Genomic DNA, 24,092 nt, shown 5'->3' with positions numbered 1-24,092 from the left:
TCCTTTTTTTGTGTTTTGATTTTTATGTGTGGGAAATTATATTGACTGATTTCAGGTGATTTGTGCTTCATTTCAAGTTTTTATTTAAATTCTAGTTAGCTTAACATACAGGGTAATATTGGCTTCAGGAATAAAATTCAGTGATTCATCACTTACATATAATATCCAGTGCTCATCACAACAAGTGCCCTCCTTAATACTTATGATCCATTTATCCCATCCCCCACCTACCTCTCTCCATCAACCCTCAGTTTGTTCTCTATAGTTAAGAGTCTCTTATGGTTTGCTTCCCTCTCTTCTTTTTTAATCCCCTCCCCTATGTTCATCTGTTTTGTTTCTTAAATTCCACATAAGTGAAATCATATGGTATTTGTCTTTCTCTGACTGACTTACTTCGTTTAGCATAATACACTCTAGCTCCATCCATGTCATTGCAAATGGCAAGATTTCATTCTTTTTGATGGCTGAGTAATATTCCTGTGTGTGTGTACACACATCCTCTTTATCCATTCATCAGTCAATGGACATTTGTGTGCTTTCCATAATTTGACTATTGTTGATAACGCTGCTAAAAACATCAGCGTGCATGTGCCCCTTTGAATCAATATTTTTATATCCTTTGGATAAATACCTAGTAGTTCAATTGCTGCATTGTAGGGGTAGTTCTATTTTTAACTTTTTGAGAAACCTCCATACTGTTTTCCAGAGTGGCTATACCAGTTTGCATTCCCACCAACAGTGTAAGAGGGTTCCCCTTTCTCTGCATCCTCACCAACACCTGCTGTTTCCTGTGTTGTTCATTTTAGCCATTCTGACAGGTGTGAGGTGGTACCTCATCATGGTTTGGATTTGTATTTCCCTGATGATGAGTGATAGTGAGCTATCTTTTCATGTACCTGTTAGCCATCTAGTTGTCTTCTTTGGAAAAAGTGCCCATTCATGTCCTCTGCCTATTTCTTAACTGGATTATTTGGGGTTTTTTGGGTGTTGAGTTTGATGAGTTCTTTATAGATTTTGGATACTAACCCTTTATCAGATATGTCATTTGCCAATATCTTCTCCCATTCTGTAAGTTGTCTTTTAGTTTTGTTGATTGTTTTCTTTGCTGTACAGAAGCTTTTAACTTGATGAAGTCCCAATAGTTCATTTTTGCTTTTGTTTCCCTTGCCTCCAGAAATGCTAGTATTTTAAATGTCAAAGATGAAGCAAGTTTCCAGGTGATGACAAAAAAGTATTAGCTGATACGTATAAGGTCCTTACTATGTGCCAAACACTGTTTGAAGCACTTTACATGTGTTAGGAAATTTACACCTAATTTCACATAAGAAAAATACAAGGCACAGAGCAGTTGTCCAGGGTCACAGAGCGAGTAAGTACTGGAGATCAGATTTGGAACCAAGCAGTTCAGATCTTTACTCTACTACTTCAAGATCTTTGTTACATTCACAAAAATAGGTGACTGAAATGGAGGTGAAGGTCATTGGTGATGAAAAGACCACGGAACTTTGAGTCAACAGTTGCTGAAGAGTCACCTACATAGACCATGACAAGTTGCATTAGAAGATATTCTTCTAATTTTAGCATTTGGTGGTCAGATCATGCATTTTGTATGCTTGGCTAAGTGGTCAGGTCTTTTATTTTGAAGGTAATAGGGAGACATGGAAGCTCATTGCATGATTCATTGCATTTTAAATGTTCTAATTCATTAACAAGTGGATAGAAGATTGACACAGTGTGCTCGGTCTCTCTTTATTAATCTAACAAAATATAAGGGCTTTTGTATTGCTTTTTTTTTTTAAGATTTTATTTATTTATTTGACAGAGAGAGAGATAGCGAGAGCGGGAACACAAACAGGGGGAGTGGGAGAGGGAGAAGCAGGCTTCCGCAGAGCAGGGAGCCCGATGCGGGGCTCGATTCCAGGACCCTGGGATCATGACCTGAGCCGAAGGCAGACGTTTAATGACTGAGCCACCCAGGCGCCCCTGTATTGTTATTCTATATAAATATTAGGGAAAATGCCAACTTCAATTTACCAGAAATCCTTTTTTTAGTGAATAACCTCAACCCCCACTGAGTTTATTAGTGTGATTTTGCTCTGCTTTTGGCCAGGATATCAAAAGTGTATTCTGTGGAGTGATTAAAGTGTTGGTAATCTGTTATCCCCGAGATCAAGTTGTTATACCTTGTAACCTGTAAATATGTGTTAAATGACTGAAGTTCTGACCTTTGTGTGATACCAGAGATGTACTCTGACCATGTTTTCCAAACAAAGACATGGTAACCCAAGGATCTTTCCTGACTTATAAATGTATTTCACATGAAATATCTTTCATGGAGCTATGAAATGAAGTCCCAGTTTATTATACATTTATATTGAATTGCCTTTTTTAAAAAAGAGCAAAATGATGTGTGGGTGAGATTGTTTCAGAAATTCTGGACCTTATGTAGGTGTGATCTCATAGGATAGTTGCAAGGATTAAAAGAGATAATATATATGAGAACTGATGCTGCTCTACAAGTATCAGGGATTATATGTTCCTGCCAAGTTGTTCTGTTAATGGGATATGTTTTTTCAGTTGACATATTATAATTTCAGTAATGTGTTTTTTCCATTTATACTTGCTCTTAAATAGAAAAGGGCTTAATCACGTTGGTTTTAAATTTCTCTGTCATTCCCTTCCTTCAGCCTCTCTTTTAAGAATATCCAGGTTTTGTAAATAAAATTTAAATGCATCAAAAGAATTAATACTTAAGGAGTCCATTCCTAAGTCTTTTTTAAAGACTTTTTAAAACAATTTGAATCATTTTTTCTAAATTATTTTCTAAGTTGGTAGGTAAGTAAATGATTGGGGAAGATCTGCCTCTACTCTGATCCCTAGAACAACATCAGTCATTCTTAAGTTCTGTCTCTTCCCACTTCATTGAGCAGTATATGTCAGGGTGCCCAAACCTGATGCTGCTGCCTTGAGACACAGAGGCAATTTGGACTGATAGAGGAAGACTGACTTCAGTTTTCTGAACATTTTGTCTTAGGAAACTTTCAGGAAATACAGTGGAAGGGAGGTCAGTTCTTAGCAATTTAGTTTTGAGGACAGCAAGTTATTTCACTTCAGAGGACAAAATATAGGATAGATCCATTTGAATATTAGTACTGGGATGAGCCAAGACCTTCTGGTCTTGGCTCATCATTTAAATTAAGTCCCTTTATGCATGCTGCAATCGTGGTAACAAATTTGCATTTCTCCAACTCCATTCCCAATCATCTACTCTTTGGAACTTTAGCCCACCCTCACCCACCTACCTCCACAGTTCTTCCCAACTAGTTTATAAAAGAACTCTGGTACCAGCCCCGAAGTCTTACCAGTTGTCTCACTTGTGCTTTGCAAATTCATCTTCTCAGTTATACAAGCTAGCATTTCCCTTTTACTACTCCTGAGATCATTATATTGGAGCTAGGAACCAGCAAGTTTGTCTCTTTAGATTTAGATTTGTATTCAAGGAACATGAAATCAGGCTATGTGACCAGTGTGGGGCAATTACTTTTTATCTCACTTATTCCTTATTGTAACTGTGAATGATGGGTATTAGTATTTTCATTTTTTTGGATTAGGCACTGAGTGTGGTCAGTGGCAAAGCTGAGACCTAAATCTAGATCTGTTAGTGTAAGGCTGGGCCTCAGGGAATGTGGATCCCTTTATGTGAGATGTTAAAAACAACAGCGAGTTTTGGTACTTATCTTTTGCATCACTGATGTTGACTTAGCTTTTCTAACCTCCCTTGAGCTCTATCCACATTGCCAGTCTTTTCCTTTTACTGGGTGAGAAGCTGCCTTTTAATCCTACAGAATCTTGCTTTACTGCTTTAAGTGCAGTGTTCTGGGAAAATAATCAGTTATTTTCAAGATAATTAGAAAATCTATTATCAGTATATGTGAAAATGGATTTTATTCTTATTTCTAAATATGGTTAGAAGCCATGGTTGAGGAAACTAAACAGTACAGTCTTTGCTACAGATCTATATGGCTGAGGGCAGTTCTTTCTGTAAATTGGCCAGAGAAAGCTGGGTTGTTCTTAGTGCAATTTGGGGGAACTCAGTTGCTGCCTAGTTACCAAATGGCCAAGTGGGACCTGTCCAGGAAAAACTCAACATCGTAGCAATATAATGGATTTGGGAAAGCAAACAAGAGTCCCTTTTAAGGAACAACTCTGATTTATGTATCTTTTAGACACCCATTTAGCAACTCAGAGGACACAAGACCCTTCTAGTTCTAGTCTGTTCCTCCTTTCTTTCTGAAATGTGGCTTCTGTGAATTTTGGTCTATCACCAGAGGGCAGCAAGAGAATAGATGAATGTTTCCCTCTACCTCCGCTTTCTGGAATAATAGGTAGATACATGTTTTAAAATATAAATAAATATACATATAGATTTATGTTTTATCTATTTTAAAATATATCTCTATGTGCCTAACTACATATATACCTATATGTGTACACACACACATATATGTGTATGGAGAGAACAAGAGAATCTAATTAAGCCAGGTCTGTACTTCATTGTCATTAATTTCTGAAATGATTAAGTTAACCTAAAAGTCATTAAAAATAACATTTTCTTAGCTTGTATGTGTGAAGACATTTTCAGTCTAATATGTAGTTAGCTGGGGATTTGGCGAACATTTTCAAATGAATCTTCAGAAAAAACATCTTTAGTGATTATTAAGAGCAAACTGTAACCTGAAGGAAAACATCTTTGAACAGAGAATTACTGAGAAATTCAGATGTGTTCATTAGTCATAGTGAATATTTGAAAACATAACTTCAAGTTTTCAATTCTGGCTAAATCAAGAAGATCTTCACACACTTTCCAAAAGCCTAGTTGTCTTAGCTTTGAAGTGAAGTCGAGACGTGTTTGAAATGAATAAACATGTCCAAGTCTGATGAGATAGTGTGATAAGTGTAGAATGCAGCTGTGAGCTAGGGTTTACCCTTCAACCTTCAGAGAGCTGTAACATTCCCCACGAGTCACCCTTTTGATTCTTGCCACCCTAAGAATTATTCAAGATTCAGCAAAAGGTGGAAATGCCTTCTCCTTCCTTTTTCTCTCTTCAGCTGGCACTGAAACAATAACTGCAACAACAAAAATGATAGCATTTATTGAGAACTTGCTATGTGCCATGTACTATGCTAAGCAGTTGACATTCAACATCTCATTGAATCCTTCCAACTTTTATGAGGTATTCCCTCCTTTTACTTGAGGTAAACTGAGACCTATAGGGGCTAAATTTGTTGCAGAATACCAAAATCAAATATTTGTTTTTATTGTATTTTTGTAATTTGCTTGCATATGTTTGTGCATGTGTGTGCTTGTTGAGAGAGAGAGAATGAGAGAGAGAGAGAGAATTCGAGACTTTTGAGAATTTAAAAAGATCTCCATATACTTTTGCCTTTACTATTGTCCTTTGAGTGGTCTGAGTCTCAGGTTTGAAAATCAGAGCCTAAATAATACAGTAAGACTGGGGCCAGTGTGCTAGAGGGCCAGATGTGTACTTCAGCAGTTAGACTTGAAGCAGATTGAAGTTCCTAAGTCTGGTGGTACTGCCTATAGAAACTTCAAAAACCAGGAATCAGTGGAGGACCATTGGTGGACTTTTTCTTTGTTCTGAGATTTTGGAACTGATGGCTGGGTCACTGCTACTTTCTTGGATTAAAACTTCTTAAAATAACCCTGAAAATGCCAAGGCCAACTCTGTAGGCTTGCCAAATATCACTGAAGGTAAGTATATGATGGAAAGAATGGAAAAAATGCTTTGGAACCAGATGGCCCTGAGGTTGAATCCCAGCTCCATCCTTTGCTAGGTGGGTGGGTGGTCTTCAACAAGCTAGTCTACCTTCCTGAGCCCAGTTACCCTTACTTTAAAAATGGGGCTAATAATTAGACCTCCCTCACTCTGTTGTTGGGAGGATTCAATGAGATAAATATGTCAAGTACTTTGTAGATAGTATTGCCCACCAAATTTTAATACCTCCATTTGCCATATACTACTATCCCATTACTATATTGACAGGAAATTAACTTTATCTTAGTGATGACCTTCTTCCATAATCCTTTTCCCTTGGTATCTATTAAGTCTTTGTAGTGAAATGGGCTTTCCTCAGTTGTTGTTAGACCATTGTTAATTATTGGTTGTTAAATGATACAAAAACTTCACTTCCCCAGCCTAAAAGCATCCTAAATAGGTCTAAAGGAAAACTTCATTTGAAATATGCCATCTCATTCTTAGTAGAAAATATAACCCATGCCAAGTAGATGGAGGTGTCCTTAGCAGAATCTGACTTTATTGTTTCTCTCCCTCAGTACTCTCTTCCCAAGTCAACTAGACAGGGGAATGAACTGACAGACAGAACATAGATTATAGACCTATTAGATATAATCAGTGGGAGTATAAAAAAACTGTTTTATATAGAAAGTACTATGTTTTAATGGGATAGGGTACCAGATTGAGGATTAGAATTGTTGGGTTCTTGTCTCACTTCTACCACCTACTAGCTTTGGAGCCTTGGGCAAATCACTTCCCCTGTTTGGACATTAGTTTTCACATAAGTATGATGTATGGGTAAGACTAGATAGGATTCTAGAATGTTACATCTAGATGGGCCTTAAAGACTACATGTTGAAGAGACCAAATACAGAGCTGGTGACAGCCCTCTTTAAAAAAATTGGCTCTTGGTAACAAAAGACACGATATTTTCAAATTTCTGTGCATACTCTAAGAAAACGTGGTGACGCACTTGATGTTTAAGGTGATCTCTGCCAAATGCTAAGAGCTCATTATTTTAACCCCATCACCACCTTTTTTCTAATGAAGTTCAGAGTACAGCTTTTGCTAATATAACCAAGCCCCAGAAAGCCCAACACAGCCTCAGCTAGAATATAAATGGAGACTCAGTAGAAAGCTGGATTTCATCAAGGCCAAGTCTTGTAGCCTTGATTTATAGAAAGGCAAGATGCTTTTTGTACAAGCTGGTATTTGTAGCCCTGAAGCAGCATCTGGGAAGAATCTGGATAGTTGGTCAGTTCTGCCAAAATTTCCAAGAGTTTGAATGAATGTGGACCTCATGACAGTTAGCAATTGAAAAATGATTGTCTTGTGTTAAATTTCTTCTCTATTTCACACCTAAAAACACGAAAGAGAAGAAACCAGAAGAGGGTTAATATGTGACCAGTCAGGCAAGAAGTTCATGAACCCCATTCCCTGTGTAGATCCTTCTCTGGGTGTCCCTCAAAGCTCAACAAATTTTATCATCCAGTGTTACCCCTCAGGAGCCTTCAGAAGAACTCCCAGGAGTTGGACTCCTGACTACAACCCCAGGCAATGGCCAAGGCCCAACAGAGTGAAATAGTATTCCTTGAATATTGAGTTTTTTAGACCAGGCCTTTAGAATTCAACTCAGCTAGGGGTGTGCCTGGGTGGCTCAGATGGTTAAGCGTCTGCCTTCAGCTTGGGTCATGATCCCAGCGTCCTGGGATCAAGCCCCACATCGGGCTCCTGGCTCAGCGGGAAGCCTGCTTCTCCCTCTCCCTCTGCCTCTCTCCCTGCTCATGTTCTCTCTCTCTCTCTGTATCTCTGTGTCTCAAATGAATAAATAAAATCTTTTTTAAAAATTTAAAAAAAAATAGAATTCAACTCAGCTAGCATTCACTCAATGCCAACCATGTACCCAGCAAACAAATAAGCACTGGTTTACCCCCAGACTCTGCTCTGGCTACCCTCTGGGATTTTTCTTGAAGTCACTATCAAAGACTACAAAACGCTAAGTGTTCCTAACCAGTCCACAGAAAGCCAGATCAGTCTGTTCTCTATCTGGAGTTTTGGAGGGTGGGTAAATAAGTTTTGCCTAATACTCTTTCCACCCAAGGAATTATTTTTTAAACTTAAAATGTTTCCTTCTATGCTATATAGTAGAAAAAATGTTAACTTTAAAGTCAAATACATCAGTTCATATCATGGTCCTGCCACTTATGATCAGGGTACTTTGGAAAATGCACACTCTTTATTCCTAGCCAACTTTTTAGCCTCAAATCCCCTCTCTAGTCTTCCCTCTAGTGAATTGACCTAGTCTGTCTAAAATTTAAGAATACCAGCTTGATTTTTCACCTCTAGAAGAGCTACTCCAGTGACCAAAGTGAGAGAAAGTAAGGGCTTATTTCCTGTCAAGTTTTAGTGATAATTTATTCAACTTTCCATTTATGTTGCCAATTATTCTCCTGTTCTTAATCCTATGAAAAAGGGTGGATAGAGGGATTTATTCTGTGGTTACCCTAATGTGCTAGTTGATCAACCATGTCCTTTTGCCCTAAATTCCCTTTGGAAGTTCAAAGAAAGGAATTTGTGAACAATCAGTAAATGAATTAATATATGTGGAATATTTTAAACTATGCTTGATACATAGTAAACACTGTATAGGAGCTGATCATTAAAAACAGCTCTGACCTATGGCTTGAACTTGGAAAAAGTTTGTTCCACCAAAGCCATTTTTTAGTCAGTCTTCTAGGTCAGCAGCTGGTCCCACCATTTAGGTCCCACCATTAGGTCCCACCAATGGTCCCACCATTCTAGGTCAGCATGGTCCCACCATGTCACTTCCCCTTTGCAATGATTGCATGAGACACAGAGGAGCTATTTTTGTATCCTGTGCCGTCTGGTATTTGTCCCCATCCATCCCTAGGAGAGCCCCATGCACTATGAGTTTCCCATTCCTTTAGGATTTGTTTCTTCTACCTTCAAAGGGTATACTGTTATTCCTTTCTCAGAGCATGGTTAGGATGTCTTTTCATGGATACTCAAGAAGTTGATAGGGAATTGAGTAGAGCAGACTGGGTTTCCCTTCTTGTGCCTTTCTGAACTCCCTTCATCTCTAAAAGTTTTCCCCTCATTAAAAATGGACTGTCAAAAGTAAGTCCAGAGATCATGGGCCCATCATCTCTACTTTCTCCTCTCATAAGAGAAACTATGGAGATTTTCACAGGATTTCCTTCCGAGGGCTACTAGTTAATCTGTAGTTTATAGTTCTATTTTCAAAGAGCTAATGATATCTGTTAAATATTTACTAAATTCTTATTATATATACCTGTAAACAAAACAAAGGATCTTATATTCTATCTACTTGGGTGAGACAAATGATAAACAATTTGATATATTTGCCAGGTGGTCATAAGTGCTCTGAAGAAAAATAAAACAAGGTAAGGGATTGTCATCTTATAGAAGATGATATTAATACAACATCATATCATATCATATCATATTTAGTCAAAAAAGTAAATAAATTAAGGGTGCAGGCCATGGTGGATATCTTGGGGAAGAACTGCTCCAAGAATATTGAACAGCAAAGGCCCTGAGGCAGAAGTTTTTTGACATGTTGAACAGCAAAGAGGCCAAAGTGGCCAGGGTTGAATGAGCAAGCAGGACCATTTACTCCATTTCTTTTCTCAAAGGGAATAGCAGTAACACATAGGTTAAGCTCATTTAAAAAGAGATGTGAAATGAGACCGTTGGAGGGCCCACAGAACAGAGAGAGGTAGTGGATTCTTCCTACCACAGTAATTGCCAATATTTCCACATTAAAGCCTGTCTTCAAGGTTTGCATCTGTAGGCCAGCTTTGGGGAAGATGTTGCAATCCGTGTTGACTATAGGTTTATAAAGGCCATGTTTTAATTTTGGAGAGGATGCACAACAGGAAGTGTCCTCTCTGTTTTTCTAGACTTTTCTCATTTAGAGAGAGTGTGAATTTAAGCCTAACAAGCATCTTCTCTGAGCTCTGCCTACTGGCACATTGGCAGAGCTGGTCTCAAAAGGCTCCCAGCCAGTGCCTTAGTCTATTTGGTGGAGACAGGGACTATAGACCGCATCCTGTCCAGGTAAATTTGGAAGTTCTCATTACAAACCCTACAGGTTGGTGAGCCCATACCCATCTTGGGGCCTGGGTAATTCCTTAAAGAGCAGGCTGTGAGGAAGAAGCTTTGTAAATGATAAATGAATAATTTGTGTAACTGGAAGAGGGAAATAAAATCATTTAATCTGGCAGAGACCTTAAAGAGCCAACAAGTTCACATCCCCTGATTTGCATAGCACATAACCACTTCACCCCTTATTGTTCTGATCTCCACTTCCCTCCTGCCCCAGCTCCTTATCACCCTTATCCAAGGAAATATGGGTTTAAGTCCTTTTTAGGATTGCTAATAGAATAGTTATCATTTATTGAGTGTTTAATATGTTGAAACTATGCTCTTTACATATATTTTCTTATTTATCATTACAACAACCCTATGAAGTAGATGGTATTATTATCCTCATTTTGCAACTGTTTGCAAAATGCAAACTGAGCCTCAAGTGTCAGGCTCATATAGTTTAAGTACCTTGCCTGAGGTTGCTTAGCTAGTAAGTGGTAAAGCCCCAACACAACTGATTCTGACTCAAAGCTGACTCTGATCTCTATGTTATGCTTTCTTTTCCCAATTACAGTTGGAGAAAGAATAAGTGAGAATGGGCTCTATTATTTAATGGCCTTGAGGGGCCTGGCAGCCAAGATTCATTTATTAATTCTGAAAACTGCCAGTGAGCCGCTACCTTTTGTCTGGTGCCCTAGTAGAGCTCTTGCTTCTAAAGATGAATGAGACAAAAATCTTTACCGTCAGGAAACTCATGATACTGGCAGAGAATTTGGACCAACTAACACTCAGGATATAGTATAATAACTACTATGATGAAGATTATATATATATATATATATATAAAATTAGATGCTATGGGAGCACGTGGAAGGGGAATATATCTTTGGGAGTCAGAGAAGGCTTCATACACTGGGTAATGAATGATTTGAGTCCTGAAAGTTAAAGAGTGGATTAATTAAGGTATAGGCCAACATCCTGTAACAAAGAGGACCACAAATTCAGTGACATATATAACATAGAGAAAAGTTCATTTCTCTCATGGAGAAGACCAGAGGTAAACAGTCCAAAATTTGTGGGGCAGCTCTGTTATCCTCACCACTTGGCCTCAATCTCTGGGTCCTAGACATTGTACTACCCAAAGAGAGGGGGAAAAGGAGACAGAATGGAACAAAGACAATTTCTTTATAAAAACATGATCCAGAAGTTTACATACATCATTTTCACTTGTATTCTATTACCTAAAACTTAAGTACATGGTCTTACCTAGTTGCAAGGGAGGCTAGAAAATGTAGGCATGGGTACCCAGCTAAAACTCAGTGACTTCTATAAGTAAAAGCAAGAAGAGAGGATAGACACTAAGAAGCAATTAGCAGTCTCTGCCATAAGGAGGAAAGGTGTTATAAGCACAGAGAATTCTGTATACATGAAGGAGTGAGAACACATGATATGTAAAGAACTATAATAATTCAGTATGGCTGTAGTAGAGTATGAATATAGAAATAGTGGAAGATGAGACTGGAGATTGCAGGCAGTGACCAGATTATGGAACACCTTGTCTGCTAAGGAATTTAGAATTTATCCCAAAGATAGTGTGGGGTCACTGAAATATTTTAAGCAGAGGAGTAGCATGATTATATTTTGAATTTATACAGGTCCCTCAATCCATACTTTGTAGACATATTAAAGGAAGAAGTGACAGGAGGCATAGAGAAACAGGAGACCATTGTAGTAATATTAGAGAGACATGATGAGACATGAAACCAAGGCAATGGCAGTGAACAGAGAGGACATATTAGATTAAAGAAGTATAACTGATAGAACTTGGTGATTAAATGGATGTGGGGTGTGAGAGAGAGGGAGGATACAAGGATAATAACGTCCAGATTTCTGGCTTGGATATTAGCATTGTTTTTGAGTAATAAACAGTTATAAGGAAAGAATTAAATGTGTTTAATTTTCAGAATATTGAGGTTGAGATATCCAAATGGCATCTTTTGAGCAGGCAATTAGATATACTGGTATAGAAATTATTAGAGAAAACTAGTAGCTCAAACCATGAGAGTGAATTGAAGTGTGGAGAGAGAGAGAGAATGAGTCTAGATAAGTGAGATCATTAGAGGACTGAAAACATAATTTGGGGGAAGATCAACATTTAGGAAGAGCCAGTGAAAGAGACTGGGCAGTATTCGGAGAGGTATGTTTATTCAGAAAGGTAAAGTTTACCCATTTTAGGCTACATTTTTAGAACAGGAATGTCAACTCTGTCAAATGCTGAAGCAAAGTCAAAATAAGAATTGAAAAGGGACCATTGGATTTGGCAGTTAGGAGGTTAGTGGTAATCATTGTGAAAACAGTTACAAGAGTGGTATGGGCAGAGACCAGGTTGAGGAACAAATGGGATATGAAAAAGTGGAGGCCAGGGGATTGTGGAATGACATCAGCTAGATGGCAGTATAGGAATTTCTAGCACCAGTCCGTTCCCAGCAGCATAAATTTGAACAGTTTTCTACATGCAAAAATATCTTCACAAGAGCTAAGGAATCCTGGTGAGGGATTACAACACCTGGGTGAAGCACAGAAATAAGAAAAGACACGCCAAGGAGGAAAGATAGTCACATTATCCCTGTCACCCCTCCCCCAATCCTTGACAGCCCAATGCAGAGATAGAAACCCTCCCCGTGGGGAGAGTAAAGTGAGCACCTGACTTCACCATGGACCCAACTGCTGGCCCTCCCCAGGACCAGGTCAGTTCCTGCAGGTCTGGGTGTTTTCCATAGCCCTAGTGTCCTGGTGGGCTCCTGAAAACCCAGTCCCCTGCCCCACCCAGGTGTCCTCCAGCTTCTGTGGTCCCAGGCAGCTCTTGTAGCCCCAGAAAGTTCCCACAGCATCAGGCCCAGCAGGTTCTTATGAACCCAAGTCCTCAAGCCACACCAGCATCACCCAGATCCCATGCCCTTAGGGAGCTCCCAAGGCATCAGGCTAAGGGTGGGCTGCCACAAACCAGGCTTCTGGCCCACCCCGCTGTCAGCCAGCCCCCATGTCACCAGGCTCCTGGTGGGCTCCAGTGTGCACAGACTCTTGGCTGATTCCAGAACTGGCCAGCTTCCACAGAACTAGTCTTTAGACCAGGTCCCACAGACCCAGACTCCTGGCCTGTTTCAACACCAGGATTGCCCCTGTGGCTCAGGCTCCATGTAGGCTCCTGTGGACCCCGCTTCCTGGTCTACCTCAGTGCTAGGCCAACACCTGCAGCTTCAGCCTATAGGCTAACTCTCATGGACCCAGGCTCCTTGTCTGCCCAGACCAGGCCAGACCTCATAGACCCAATCTCCAGGCTGGCCCCCAAGGCCCCAGGTTACAGGTCAACTTCCATGGCCCTAGGCTCCAGGCTTACTTTAGTAGCAGGCCAGCCCCCATGGCCCTAGCCTCCAGGCCAGTTCCTATGAAACCAGGCTCTTAGCCCACCCAGTATCATGCCAGTTCCTGTGGACCAAGATGCCAGACCCACCCCAGTAATCTCCTGAGCCTAGTGAGCCCCCATGGACCCAGGTCCAGGTTTAGGTTCACCCACACAAACTCAGATTACAGGTCCATCACCACAGACTCAAACACCAGGCCCACACCAGTGAATCCAAGCTCCGCCCCCTTGGGCATCAGGCCTGCTCATCTACTCACCCAGGCACCAGACATACCTGTCCAGGAACTCCAGTCACAAGCCTCCCCAAAGACACCACCAGATGGCCCACTCAGAATCTCAGAATGAGCTAATTGCTGAAGGCTTCTGCCTGCTGAAGCCAGTTTATAAAGACTGGAACAGATGCCTACTTGGACACATGCACAGACACAAATGGGCAAGGACACAAGGATCATGAATAATGAAGGAAACATGACACCATCAAAGGAAACTAATAAAGCTCCAATAACTGACCCTAAAGAAATGAAGATCCAGGAATTGTTGATAAGGAATTGAGAATAATCATCTTAAAGAAATTAGGTGAACTATAAGAAAACACAGATAGACAACTAAATGAAATTAGAGGAAAAATACATGAACAAAATGAGAAGTTCAACAAAGAAATAAAAACCATTAAAAAAAAAGCAAATTCTAGAGTTCAAGAAACAGTGACTGAAGAATTCAATAGAGAGCTTCAGCATTATACTTGACCAAACAGAAGAAAGATTTAGTGAATTAGAAGACAGGCCATTTATGAGAAAATTGGACAGCCACATACAGAAGAATGAAACTGGACCATTTTCTTACACCACACACAAAACAAACTCAAAATGGATGAAAGACCCAAATGTGAGATAGGAGTCCATCAAAATCCTAGAGGAGAACACAGGTAGCAACCTCTTCGACCTCAGCCACAGCAACTTCTTCCTAGAAACATTGCCAAAGGCAAGGGAAGCAAGGGCAAAAATGACTTATTGGGACGTCATCAAGATAAAAAGCTTTTGCACAGCAAAGGAAACAGTCAACAAAACCAACAGAATGGGAGAAGATATTTGCAAATGACATACCAGATAAAGGGCTAGTATCCAAAATCTATAAAGAACTTACCAAACTCAACACCCAAAGAACAAATGATCCAATCAAGAAATGGGCAGAAGACATGAACAGACATTTTTCCAAAGAAGACATCCAAATGACCAAAAGACACACAAAAAAGTGCTCCACATCGCTCGGCATCAGGAAAATCCAAATCAAAACTTCAGTGAGATACCACCTCACACCAGTCAGAATGGCTAAAATTAACAAGTCAGGAAATGACAGATGTTGGCGGGGATGTGGAGAAAGGGGAATCCTCCTACACTGTTGGTGGGAATGCAAGCTGGTGCAGCCACTCTGGAAAACAGTATGGAGGTTCCTCAAAAAGTTTAAAATAGATCTACCCTATGACCCAGCAATTGCACTACTATTTACCCCAAAGATACAAATGTAGTGATCTGAAGGGGTATGTGCACCCCAATGTTTATAGCAGCAATGTCCACAATAGCCAAACTATGGAAAGAGCCAAGATGTCCACCACCAGATGAATGGATAAAGAAGAGGTGGTATATATATATATATATGTATATATCTATATACACATATATACATATACACAATGGAATATTATGCAGCCATCAAAAAACCCCGAAATTTTGCCATTTGCAACAATGTGGATGGAAGTAGAGGGTATTATGCTGAGCGAAATAAGTCAGTCAGAGAAAGACATGTATCATATGACCTCACAGATATGAGGAATTCTTAATCTCAGGAAACAAATTGAGGGTTGCTGGAGTGGGGGGGTGGGAGGGATGGAGTGGCTGGGTGATAGACATTGGGGAGGGTATGTGCTATGGTGAGCGCTGTGAATTGTGTAAGACTGAAGAATCACAGACCTGTACCTCTGAAACAAATAATACATTATATGTTAAAAAAAATAAAGAAGATAGTAGGAAGGGAAAAATGAAGGGGGGAACATCGGAGGGGGAGACAAACCATGAGAGACTATGGACTCTGGGAAACAAACTGAGGGTTCTCGAGGGGAGGGGGGGAGGGGGATGGGTTAGCCTGGTGATGGGTATTAAAGAGGGCACGTATTGAATGGAGCACTGGGTGTTATACGCAAACAATGAATCATGGAACAATACATCAAAAACTAATGTATGGTGATTAACATAACATAATAAAATAAAAAAAGACAGGCCATTTAAAATCATACATTTAGGGGCGCCTGGGTGGCTCAGTTGGTTAAGCGACTGCCTTCGGCTCAGGTCATGATTCTGGAGTCCCTGGATCGAGTCCCGCATCAGGCTCCTTGCTCAGCGAGGAGTCTGCTTCTCCCTCTGACCCTCCTCCCTCTCATGCTCTCTCTCTCTCAAATAAATAAATAAAATCTTTAAAAAAAAATAAAATAAAAATAAAATCATACATTTAGAGGAACAAAAAGAAAATAAAATGAAAAAGAATAAAGATATGATAAAGATTTTTGTGATCCATTAAAAGAAACAATCTGTGAATTATTGAAGTCCTAGAAATCCCAGAAAGAGAAGATTAGGAGAAACCTTATTTAAAGAAATAATGGCTGAATATCCAAAGGCAAAAAGACTGTCTCTTCAAAAAATTGTATCGGGAAAAGTGGTCAGCTGCATGGAAAAGAATGAAACTGGACCACTTTCTTACACCATGCACAAAAATGAACTCAAAATGGATTAAAGACCTAAATATGAGACCTGAAACCCTAAAAATCCTAGAAGAGAGCACATGCAGTAATGTCTCTGACATCAGCCATAGCAACATTTTTCTAGATATGTCTCCTGTTACAAGGGAAATAAAAGCAAAAATAAACTATTGAGACTACATCAAAAAAGAATAAAAGAAAAAAACTTCTGCACAGCTGAGGATACAAACAACAAAACTAAAAGGCAACCTACTGAATGGGAGAAAATATTTGCAAATGACATATCTGTTTAAGGGTTAGTATCCAAAATATATAAGGAACTGATGCAACTCACACCCCAAAATAAATCCAATTAAAAATGGGTATAAACATGAACAGACATTTCTACAAAGAAGATATCCAGATGGCCAACAGACACATGAAAAGATGCTCATCATCAGAGAAATGCAAATCAAAATTACAAGGAGATATCACCTCACACCTGTCAGAGTGACTAAAATCAAAAACACAAGAATCAGCAAGTGTTGGTGAGGATGTGGAGAAAAAAGAACACATGTGAACTGTTGGTAGGAATGCAAACCTGTGCAGCCACTATGGAAAACAGTATGGAGTTTCCTCTAAAACTTAAAAGTAGAACTACCCTATGATCCAGTAATCTCACCACTGGGTATTTACCCAGAAATACAAAGCACTAATTCAAAGGGCTACATGCACCCCTATGTTTATAGCATTATTTACCATAGCGAAATTATGGAAGCAGCCCAAGTGTCCATTGGTAGATGAATGGATAAAGAAGATGTGGTATATAAATGGAATTGAGTATTGTTCAGCCATAAAAAAGAAATGAAATCTTCCCATTTGCAATGACAAGGATGGAGCTAGGGAGTATAATGCTAAGCGAAATAAGTCAGTCAGAAAAAGGCAAATGCTGGGGCGCCTGGGTGGCTCAGTCATTGAGCGTCTGCCTTTGGCTCAGGTCATGGTCCTAGGGTTCTGGGATTGAGCCCCGCATCAGGCTCCCTGCTCCATGGGAAGCCTGCTTCTTCCTCCCCCACTCCCCCTGCTTGTGTTCCCTTTCTCACTGTGTCTCTCTCTGTCAAAATAAAAATCTAAAAAAAAAAAAAGACAAATGCCATTATTTCACTCATATGTGGAACTTAAGAAACAAAACAAATGAGTGAAGGAAAAAAAGAGAGAGAGATACGCACAAACCAAGCAACAGACTCTTAACTATAGAGAACAAACTGATGATTACTAGAAGGGAGGTGAGTGGAGGTGGGTGAGATAAGTGATGGGGATTAAGGAGGGCACTTCTCATGATCAGCACTGGGTGATGTATGGAATTGTTGAATCACTATATTGTACACCTCAAACTAATATAACAGTGTATGTTAAGTATACTGGAATTAAAATTAAAAAAAAAAAAAAGGACTGAGAACTTCTCAAATCTGGGGAGATATTTATGAAGCTAGCAAGTGCTTCAAAATTTCAACCTGAAACAGTCTTCTCCAAGACATCATGTAAAATGAAAAAAAGAATTTTCAAAGCACTAAGAGGGAAAGAAAAAAATACATATAAGGGAACTTTATAAGGCTATTGGCAGATTTCCCACAGATGTCTTTCAGGCTAAGAGAGTGTTGGTTGATATATGCAAAATGTGGAAGGAATAAAACTGCCAACCAAGAATATTTTACCTGGAAAAGTCATCTTTACAGAATGGGTGAAGATATTTGCAAATGACATACCAGATAAAGGGCTAGTATCCAGGATCTATAAAGAGCTTACCAAACTCAACACCCAAAGAACAAATAATCCAATCAAGAAATGGGCAGAAAACATGAACAGACATTTTTCCAAAGAAGACATACAAATGCCTAGCAGACACATGAAAAAATGCTCCACATCACTCGGCATCAGGGAAATCCAAATCAAAACCACATTGAGATACCACCTCACACCAGTCAGAATGGCTAAAATTAACAAGTCAGAAAATGACAGATGTTGGCGAGGATGCGGAGAAATGGGTACCCTCCTACACTGTTGGGAATGCAAGCTGCTACAGCCACTCTGGAAAACAGTATGGAGGTTCCTCAAGAAGTTAAAAATAGAGTTACCCTATGACCCAACAATTGTACTACTAGGTATTTACCCCAAAGATACAGATGTAGTGATCCAAAGGGGCACCTGCACCCCAATGTTCATAGCAGCAATGTCCACAATAGCCAAATTGTGGAAGGAACCAAGATGTCCTTCCCATAGATAAATGGAGTAAGAAGATGTGCTAATGATGTTATATATTCGGCTAAATGAACATAATAAAAATAATAAAATAAAAATAAAATAAGATGTGGTTCATATATACAATGGGATATTACTCAGCCATCAGAAAGGATGAATACCTACCATTTACAACAATGTGGATGGAACTGGTGGGAATTATGCTAAGTGAAATAAGTCAATCAGAGAAAGATAATTGTCATATGCTTTCACTCATAATGTGGAATATAAGAAATAGTGCAGAGGATCATAGGGGAAGGAAGGGAAAACTGAATGGGAGTAAATCAGAGAGGGAGAGAAACCATGAGAGACTCTTGCCTCTGGGAAACAAACTGAGGGTTGTGGAAGGGGAAGTGGGTGGGGGGGATGGGGCAACTGGGGGATGGGCATTAGGGAGGGCGTGTGATAGGATGAGCATTTGTTGTTACACACAACTGATGAATTATCGAGCACTACATCTAAAACTAATGATGTACTATATGTTGTCTAATTGAATTTAAATTTAAAAAAGAAGAAGATGGGTTTATATATATAATGGAATATTACTCAGCCATCAAGAAGGATGAATACCTACCATTTACATCGACGTGGATGTAACTGGAGGGTATTATGCTGAGTAAAATAAGTCAATCAGAGAAAGACAATTATCACATGGTTTCACTCATATGTGAAATATAAGAAACAGGGCAGAGGATCATAGGTATGGGAGGGAATAAATGAATGGGAAGTCATCAGAGAGGGAGAAAAACCATGAGAGACAGATGGAGGGTTGCTGGAGGGGAGGTGGGTGGGAGAATGGGGTAATTGAGTGATGGGCATTAAGGAGGGCACATGATATGATGAGCACTGGGTATTATACACAACTGATGAATGATTGAATACTACATCTGAAACCAATGATATACTGTATGTTGGCTAATTGAATTTAAATAAAATTTTAAAAAGGCTAAAAAAAAGAAAAGTCATCTTTCAGAAATGAAGGAGAGTTAAAGACTTTACCAAACAAACAAAAGCTGTGGGAGTTCAGCAACTCTAGACCTGCTTTACGGGAAATACTGAAAGGAATTCTTCAAGCTGAAATGAAATGCCACTAATTAGTAATATAAAAATATATGAAAATGTAAAATCTACTAGTAAAGGTAAGTATATACTCAAATTCAGAATACTCTAATACTGTAATATGGTAGTATGTTAACTATGTAACCCTAGTGTAAATGTTAAAGTACAAAAGTGTTAAAAAAAAAACTAGGTACAATAATTTTTTAATAGGTACGCAATATAAAAAGAGGTAAATTTTGACATCAAAAACAAAATATGGGAAGAGGTGTAAAATGGTAGAGGTTTTGTGTGTGATCAAAGGTAAGTTGTTATCAACTTAAAAGATATTTTTGTTTATGGAAGCCTCATGGTAACCACAAAGAAAAAACAAAGTAGATACACAAAAGATAAAGAGAAAGGAATCAAAACATACCAGTACAGAAATGATCACTTCACTAGAAGAAAGACAGCAGAGAAGAGGAAAGGAACAGTAGAATTGCAAAAGAGCCAGAAAACAATTATTAAGATAGAATTAGTAAATCTTTACCTATCAATAATTATGTAAATGTAAATGTATTAAAATTTTCAATCAAAAGGCATAGAGTGCCAAATAGATTAAAAATAAGACCCAGTAATATGCTGCCTAAGAGTGACTCAGCTCAGCTTTAAGGGCACACATAGGCTCAAAATAAAGGGATGGAAAAAGATAATACCATGCAAATGGAAACCAAAAGAAAGCAGGAATAGTTTACTTATATGAGACAAAGTAAACTTTAAGCCAAAGACTGTAACAAGAGACAAAGAAGGTCATTATATAATGATAAAGTAGTCTAGTTTTCAAGAGGATGTAACAATTGTAAGAATATATGCACCCAACATTAGAGCACTAAAATAAAGTAAATAAATTAAGATCTGAAGGGAGAAATAGACAACAAAAAATAATAGTAGGGGAATTTGATACCCCACATTCAACAATGCATCCAGACAGAAAATCAATAAAGAAATATTGGACTTGAACTAAACCTCAGACCAAATGAACCTAACAAACATTTATAGAACACTGCATCCAACAGCAACAGAATGCACATTCTTCTCAAGTGCGCGTGGAACTTTCTAAAACATAGATCATATGCTAGGTCACAAAACAAGCCTTAGCAAATGTATGAAGATTGAAATCATACCAAGTATCTTTTTTGACCAGAATGATATGAAACTAGGCATTAATAACAGGAGGAAAACTGGAAATTCACAAATATGTGGTAGTTAAACAACACACTCTTGAACAACCAGTGGGTCGAAGAAGAAATCAAAAGGGAAATAAAGAAATATTTTGAAATAAATGAAAATGGAAAAACAGTGTATCAAACTTATGGGATGCAGCACAGCAGTTTTAAGAGGGAATTTTATACTGATAAACACCCACTTTAAGACAAAAGAAAGATGACACCCAAGTCTCAACTCAGCCTTCATGCTGCTGGAGCTGGCCAGCTGCCTGCATGCTCCACATGTGCAGTGCCCACCACCCACGCACTTAATTATTTGATTTTCCACTGTGGCTGGTGAAACAGGAACTCTTCTAGGCACTGTATGATCTTAGGTAATTAATCCCTTTAATTCAGTTTTGTGGTTCCTTCCTCACACGTAAGTATTAATCACTACTCAGCTAAAGTGTTAAAGAGGACCCCCCTGCAGTTCTCCAGAGCCCTTTGTGCAGCTATCTTCTCTCTGATATTTTGCCCTGAAAAATTATCTTTCTTGCCCTCTCCATACCTGCAACTCAGTATCTTCAACTTAAGCAGACTGATGGGCTCCCCCTGAGCTTCCCTCCATATATTATGGCTTGCAGACTCTCTCCACACTGTAAGCTGGGAATATCATGAGGCTCACCTCATTTCTTTTTCCTGTCTCTCATAGATCACTGTCTTTCATTACCAGATTTCCAGTGCCTTGAAACCCATTGTTATGTGTATTTTTTCTAGTTTTTAAATTATTACTTGCAGAAGATGTAAACCTAATACCTTTAGTCCTATCTTGGCTAGAAGTGGAAGTAGCTATTATAATCTTTTCAGAGGACAGTTTGGCCTTTTATGTCAGTATTTTAAATGTGTTTTTCTTTGACCCAGCAATTCCAGTCAGTCTTCTAGTTGCTGGAGATATAGCAGTGAACATGATAATGTACTTCCATATAGCTTACAATAGATTAGAGCGGCTGACACAAAAACAGAAAAATAAATAATTACAATATGTCTTGTTAGGAAGTAATAAGAAATGCTAAGGAGAAAAAAAAGGAAGGGGGATAGGAGGCATTGCATACAGGGAGGTATGTAAAAATTTTAGATACATTCACTTGGAAGACTCACTGAGAGGAATATATTTGATCATAGCCTACTGAAATTAAGAGAGCAAACTATATGGATATCTGGAGGAAGAGCACTCCAGGTAGATGAAACACTCAGTGCATAGGCCCTGATGTGTTTGATAAATAGCAAGGGATATTCTTAACTCCTATAGTGCATAAACATATACTCACAAAGTGGTAGTTATTTAGAATATTATTACTATAGGTTGTGAAACTGTATGGCCTTAGCTGACAGCTACTATGTCATATTCTCTCTTTTCTATGCCATGAGACATTGAGACATGCCCTGCTTTCTATCATTGTTCAGCTTTTACAGAAGGTTTCCTTGTGTTCCCAGTCATGTAATTTTTGTGACTTTGCAGCCTGATATTGGTCTCTGGCATTTCTCTTTGCACTAATCATCAGGGTTGATTTCATTTTTGCACTACACAGTTGTCCCCTTCTTCCCTCACCATGTGTGTGTCCTCCCAAAATGTGTGCACTCTGGCCAACAGCTGAATCTCCCCCAGAGACAAGAAAGATTTTCAAATACATATGACACTATATAAAAATTGTAATCATTAGGAGTACCTGGTTGGCTCAGTCAGTTAGGTATCTGACTCTTGATCTCGGTTTGGGTCTTGATCTCAGGGTCGTGAGTTCAAACCCCATGTTGGGCTCTGTGCTGAGCATGGACGCTGCCTAAAAAAATTTTGTAATGATAGCTTCTCCCTCATTTGTCCAGCACTTTTTACAATGATAAGACATTTTCTTTTCGCCCTTTCTTTTTTGAATAAGTAATGCTACATGGTATGAAATTTTAGAAGATCAAAATGATATAGGAGTGAGAAATAAGTTTCCTCCATCCTTTCCTCAGCCACTCATTATTCCTGTCTTGAAGCAAACAATTTAACCAATTTCTTTGGTATCCTTTCAGAAACATTGGGTGCATTTTAGTAACCCTCCACACCCCACCCCTACCCATACAGTGTACCTTGACTACCTTTTTACTTGATTCTCATCACACCCTCTGAGGTACATGGTGCTCTCCCCATATTACAGATGAGGAATCTAAAGCTCAGAGATAGGAGGTGACTTGCCTAAGGTTTTACAGGCAGTAAGTGGAAATCCAGGACTGTGCAGTTTTTGTCTGCATTCTTTCCTCCACGCTGTGAAGTGCCAGATCCTGTGTCTTAAACATGATAGGCGACTTCTAAACACTTGCTGGTAGCTAGAGTGATTTTAAAAATCCCAATTCCTTTAGTCATATTAGAATTGCTCTGTCAGACTCTAGGCAGGTAGGCATCAACTGGTAGTTCGCATTAGGGAGACAAAAACTCGATCTTTCTAATTGTTTCCTGAAAATATTCTCCTTTTACAGATCTATTCAGGTCCACCTGAGGAAAGTGCTACACCCCCAGTGCCTCCACCTCGAGTGACAGCAAGAAGGCACAAACCAATCACAATTTCAAAACGCTTGCTGCGGGAAAGAACAGTTTTTTATACTTCTTCCCTGGATGAAAGTGAAGGTCAGTACTGAGGTATATCCTTAGCTTCTTAATAGAATTAGAAGTGACTAGATTGCTGCAATCTGATGAGAAAACTTCACAGATGAGGAGTTGCTTCTTATGGATGAGCAAAGAAAGTGGTTTCTTTTTTTTTTTTTTTTGAGCTTTCTTAAGTCTTTATTATTGTATCACATTAATATTTAGGTATTTTGACTTTTTTTGTTATGTTAAACACCATACATTACATCATTAGTTTTTGATGTAGTGTTCCATGATTCATTGTTTGCATATAACACCCAGTGCTCCATGCAGAATGTGCCCTCCTCAATACCCACCACCAGGCTAACCCATCCTCCCACCCCCTCCCCTCTAGAACCCTGTTTGTTTTTCAGAGTCCACCGTCTCTCATGGTTCGTCTCCCCCTCTGATTTCCCCCCTTCATTCTTCCCCTCCTGCTATCTTCTTCTTCTTTTTTTTTTTAAATATTAAGAGACGAACCATGAGAGACGGTGGACTCTGAAAAACAAACAGGGTTCTAGAGGGGAGGGGGTGGGAGGATGGGTTAGCCTGGTGGTGGGTATTGAGGAGGGCACATTCTGCATGGAGCACTGGGTGTTATATGCAAACAATGAATCATGGAACACTACATCAAAAACTAATGATGTAATGTATGGTGTTTAACATAAGAATAAAAAATATATATATAATGTATTATTTGCTTCAGAGGTACAGATCTATGATTCAACAATCTTGTACACTTCACAGCACTCACCATAGCACATACCCTCCCCAATGTCTATGACCCAGCCACCCC

The 24,092-nt window shown here is 39.1% G+C and overlaps 1 protein-coding gene across 4 annotated transcripts in view; it reads left to right on the top strand.

Moving 5' to 3' along the window:
• The window catches only part of OPHN1 (oligophrenin 1), a 729,824-nt gene that overhangs the window by 429,884 nt on the left and 275,848 nt on the right, over positions 1–24,092 (top strand). For all 4 annotated transcript variants that reach the window (XM_064574174.1, XM_064574172.1, XM_064574171.1 and 1 more), the window contains one exon: positions 23,152–23,299. In XM_064574174.1, coding sequence (XP_064430244.1) covers positions 23,152–23,299 — 148 coding nt within the window. The remainder of the gene's footprint in view (positions 1–23,151; positions 23,300–24,092) is intronic.

The sequence above is a fragment of the Mirounga angustirostris genome, unplaced genomic scaffold (assembly GCF_029215605.1).
Source record: "Mirounga angustirostris isolate CCGP_5_RB_7025 unplaced genomic scaffold, mMirAng1.0.hap1 SCAF_11, whole genome shotgun sequence".
Taxonomy (NCBI): domain Eukaryota; kingdom Metazoa; phylum Chordata; class Mammalia; order Carnivora; family Phocidae; genus Mirounga; species Mirounga angustirostris.
Note: the sequence above shows the minus strand (reverse complement) of the source record. Positions and strands in the feature narration are given on the sequence as shown.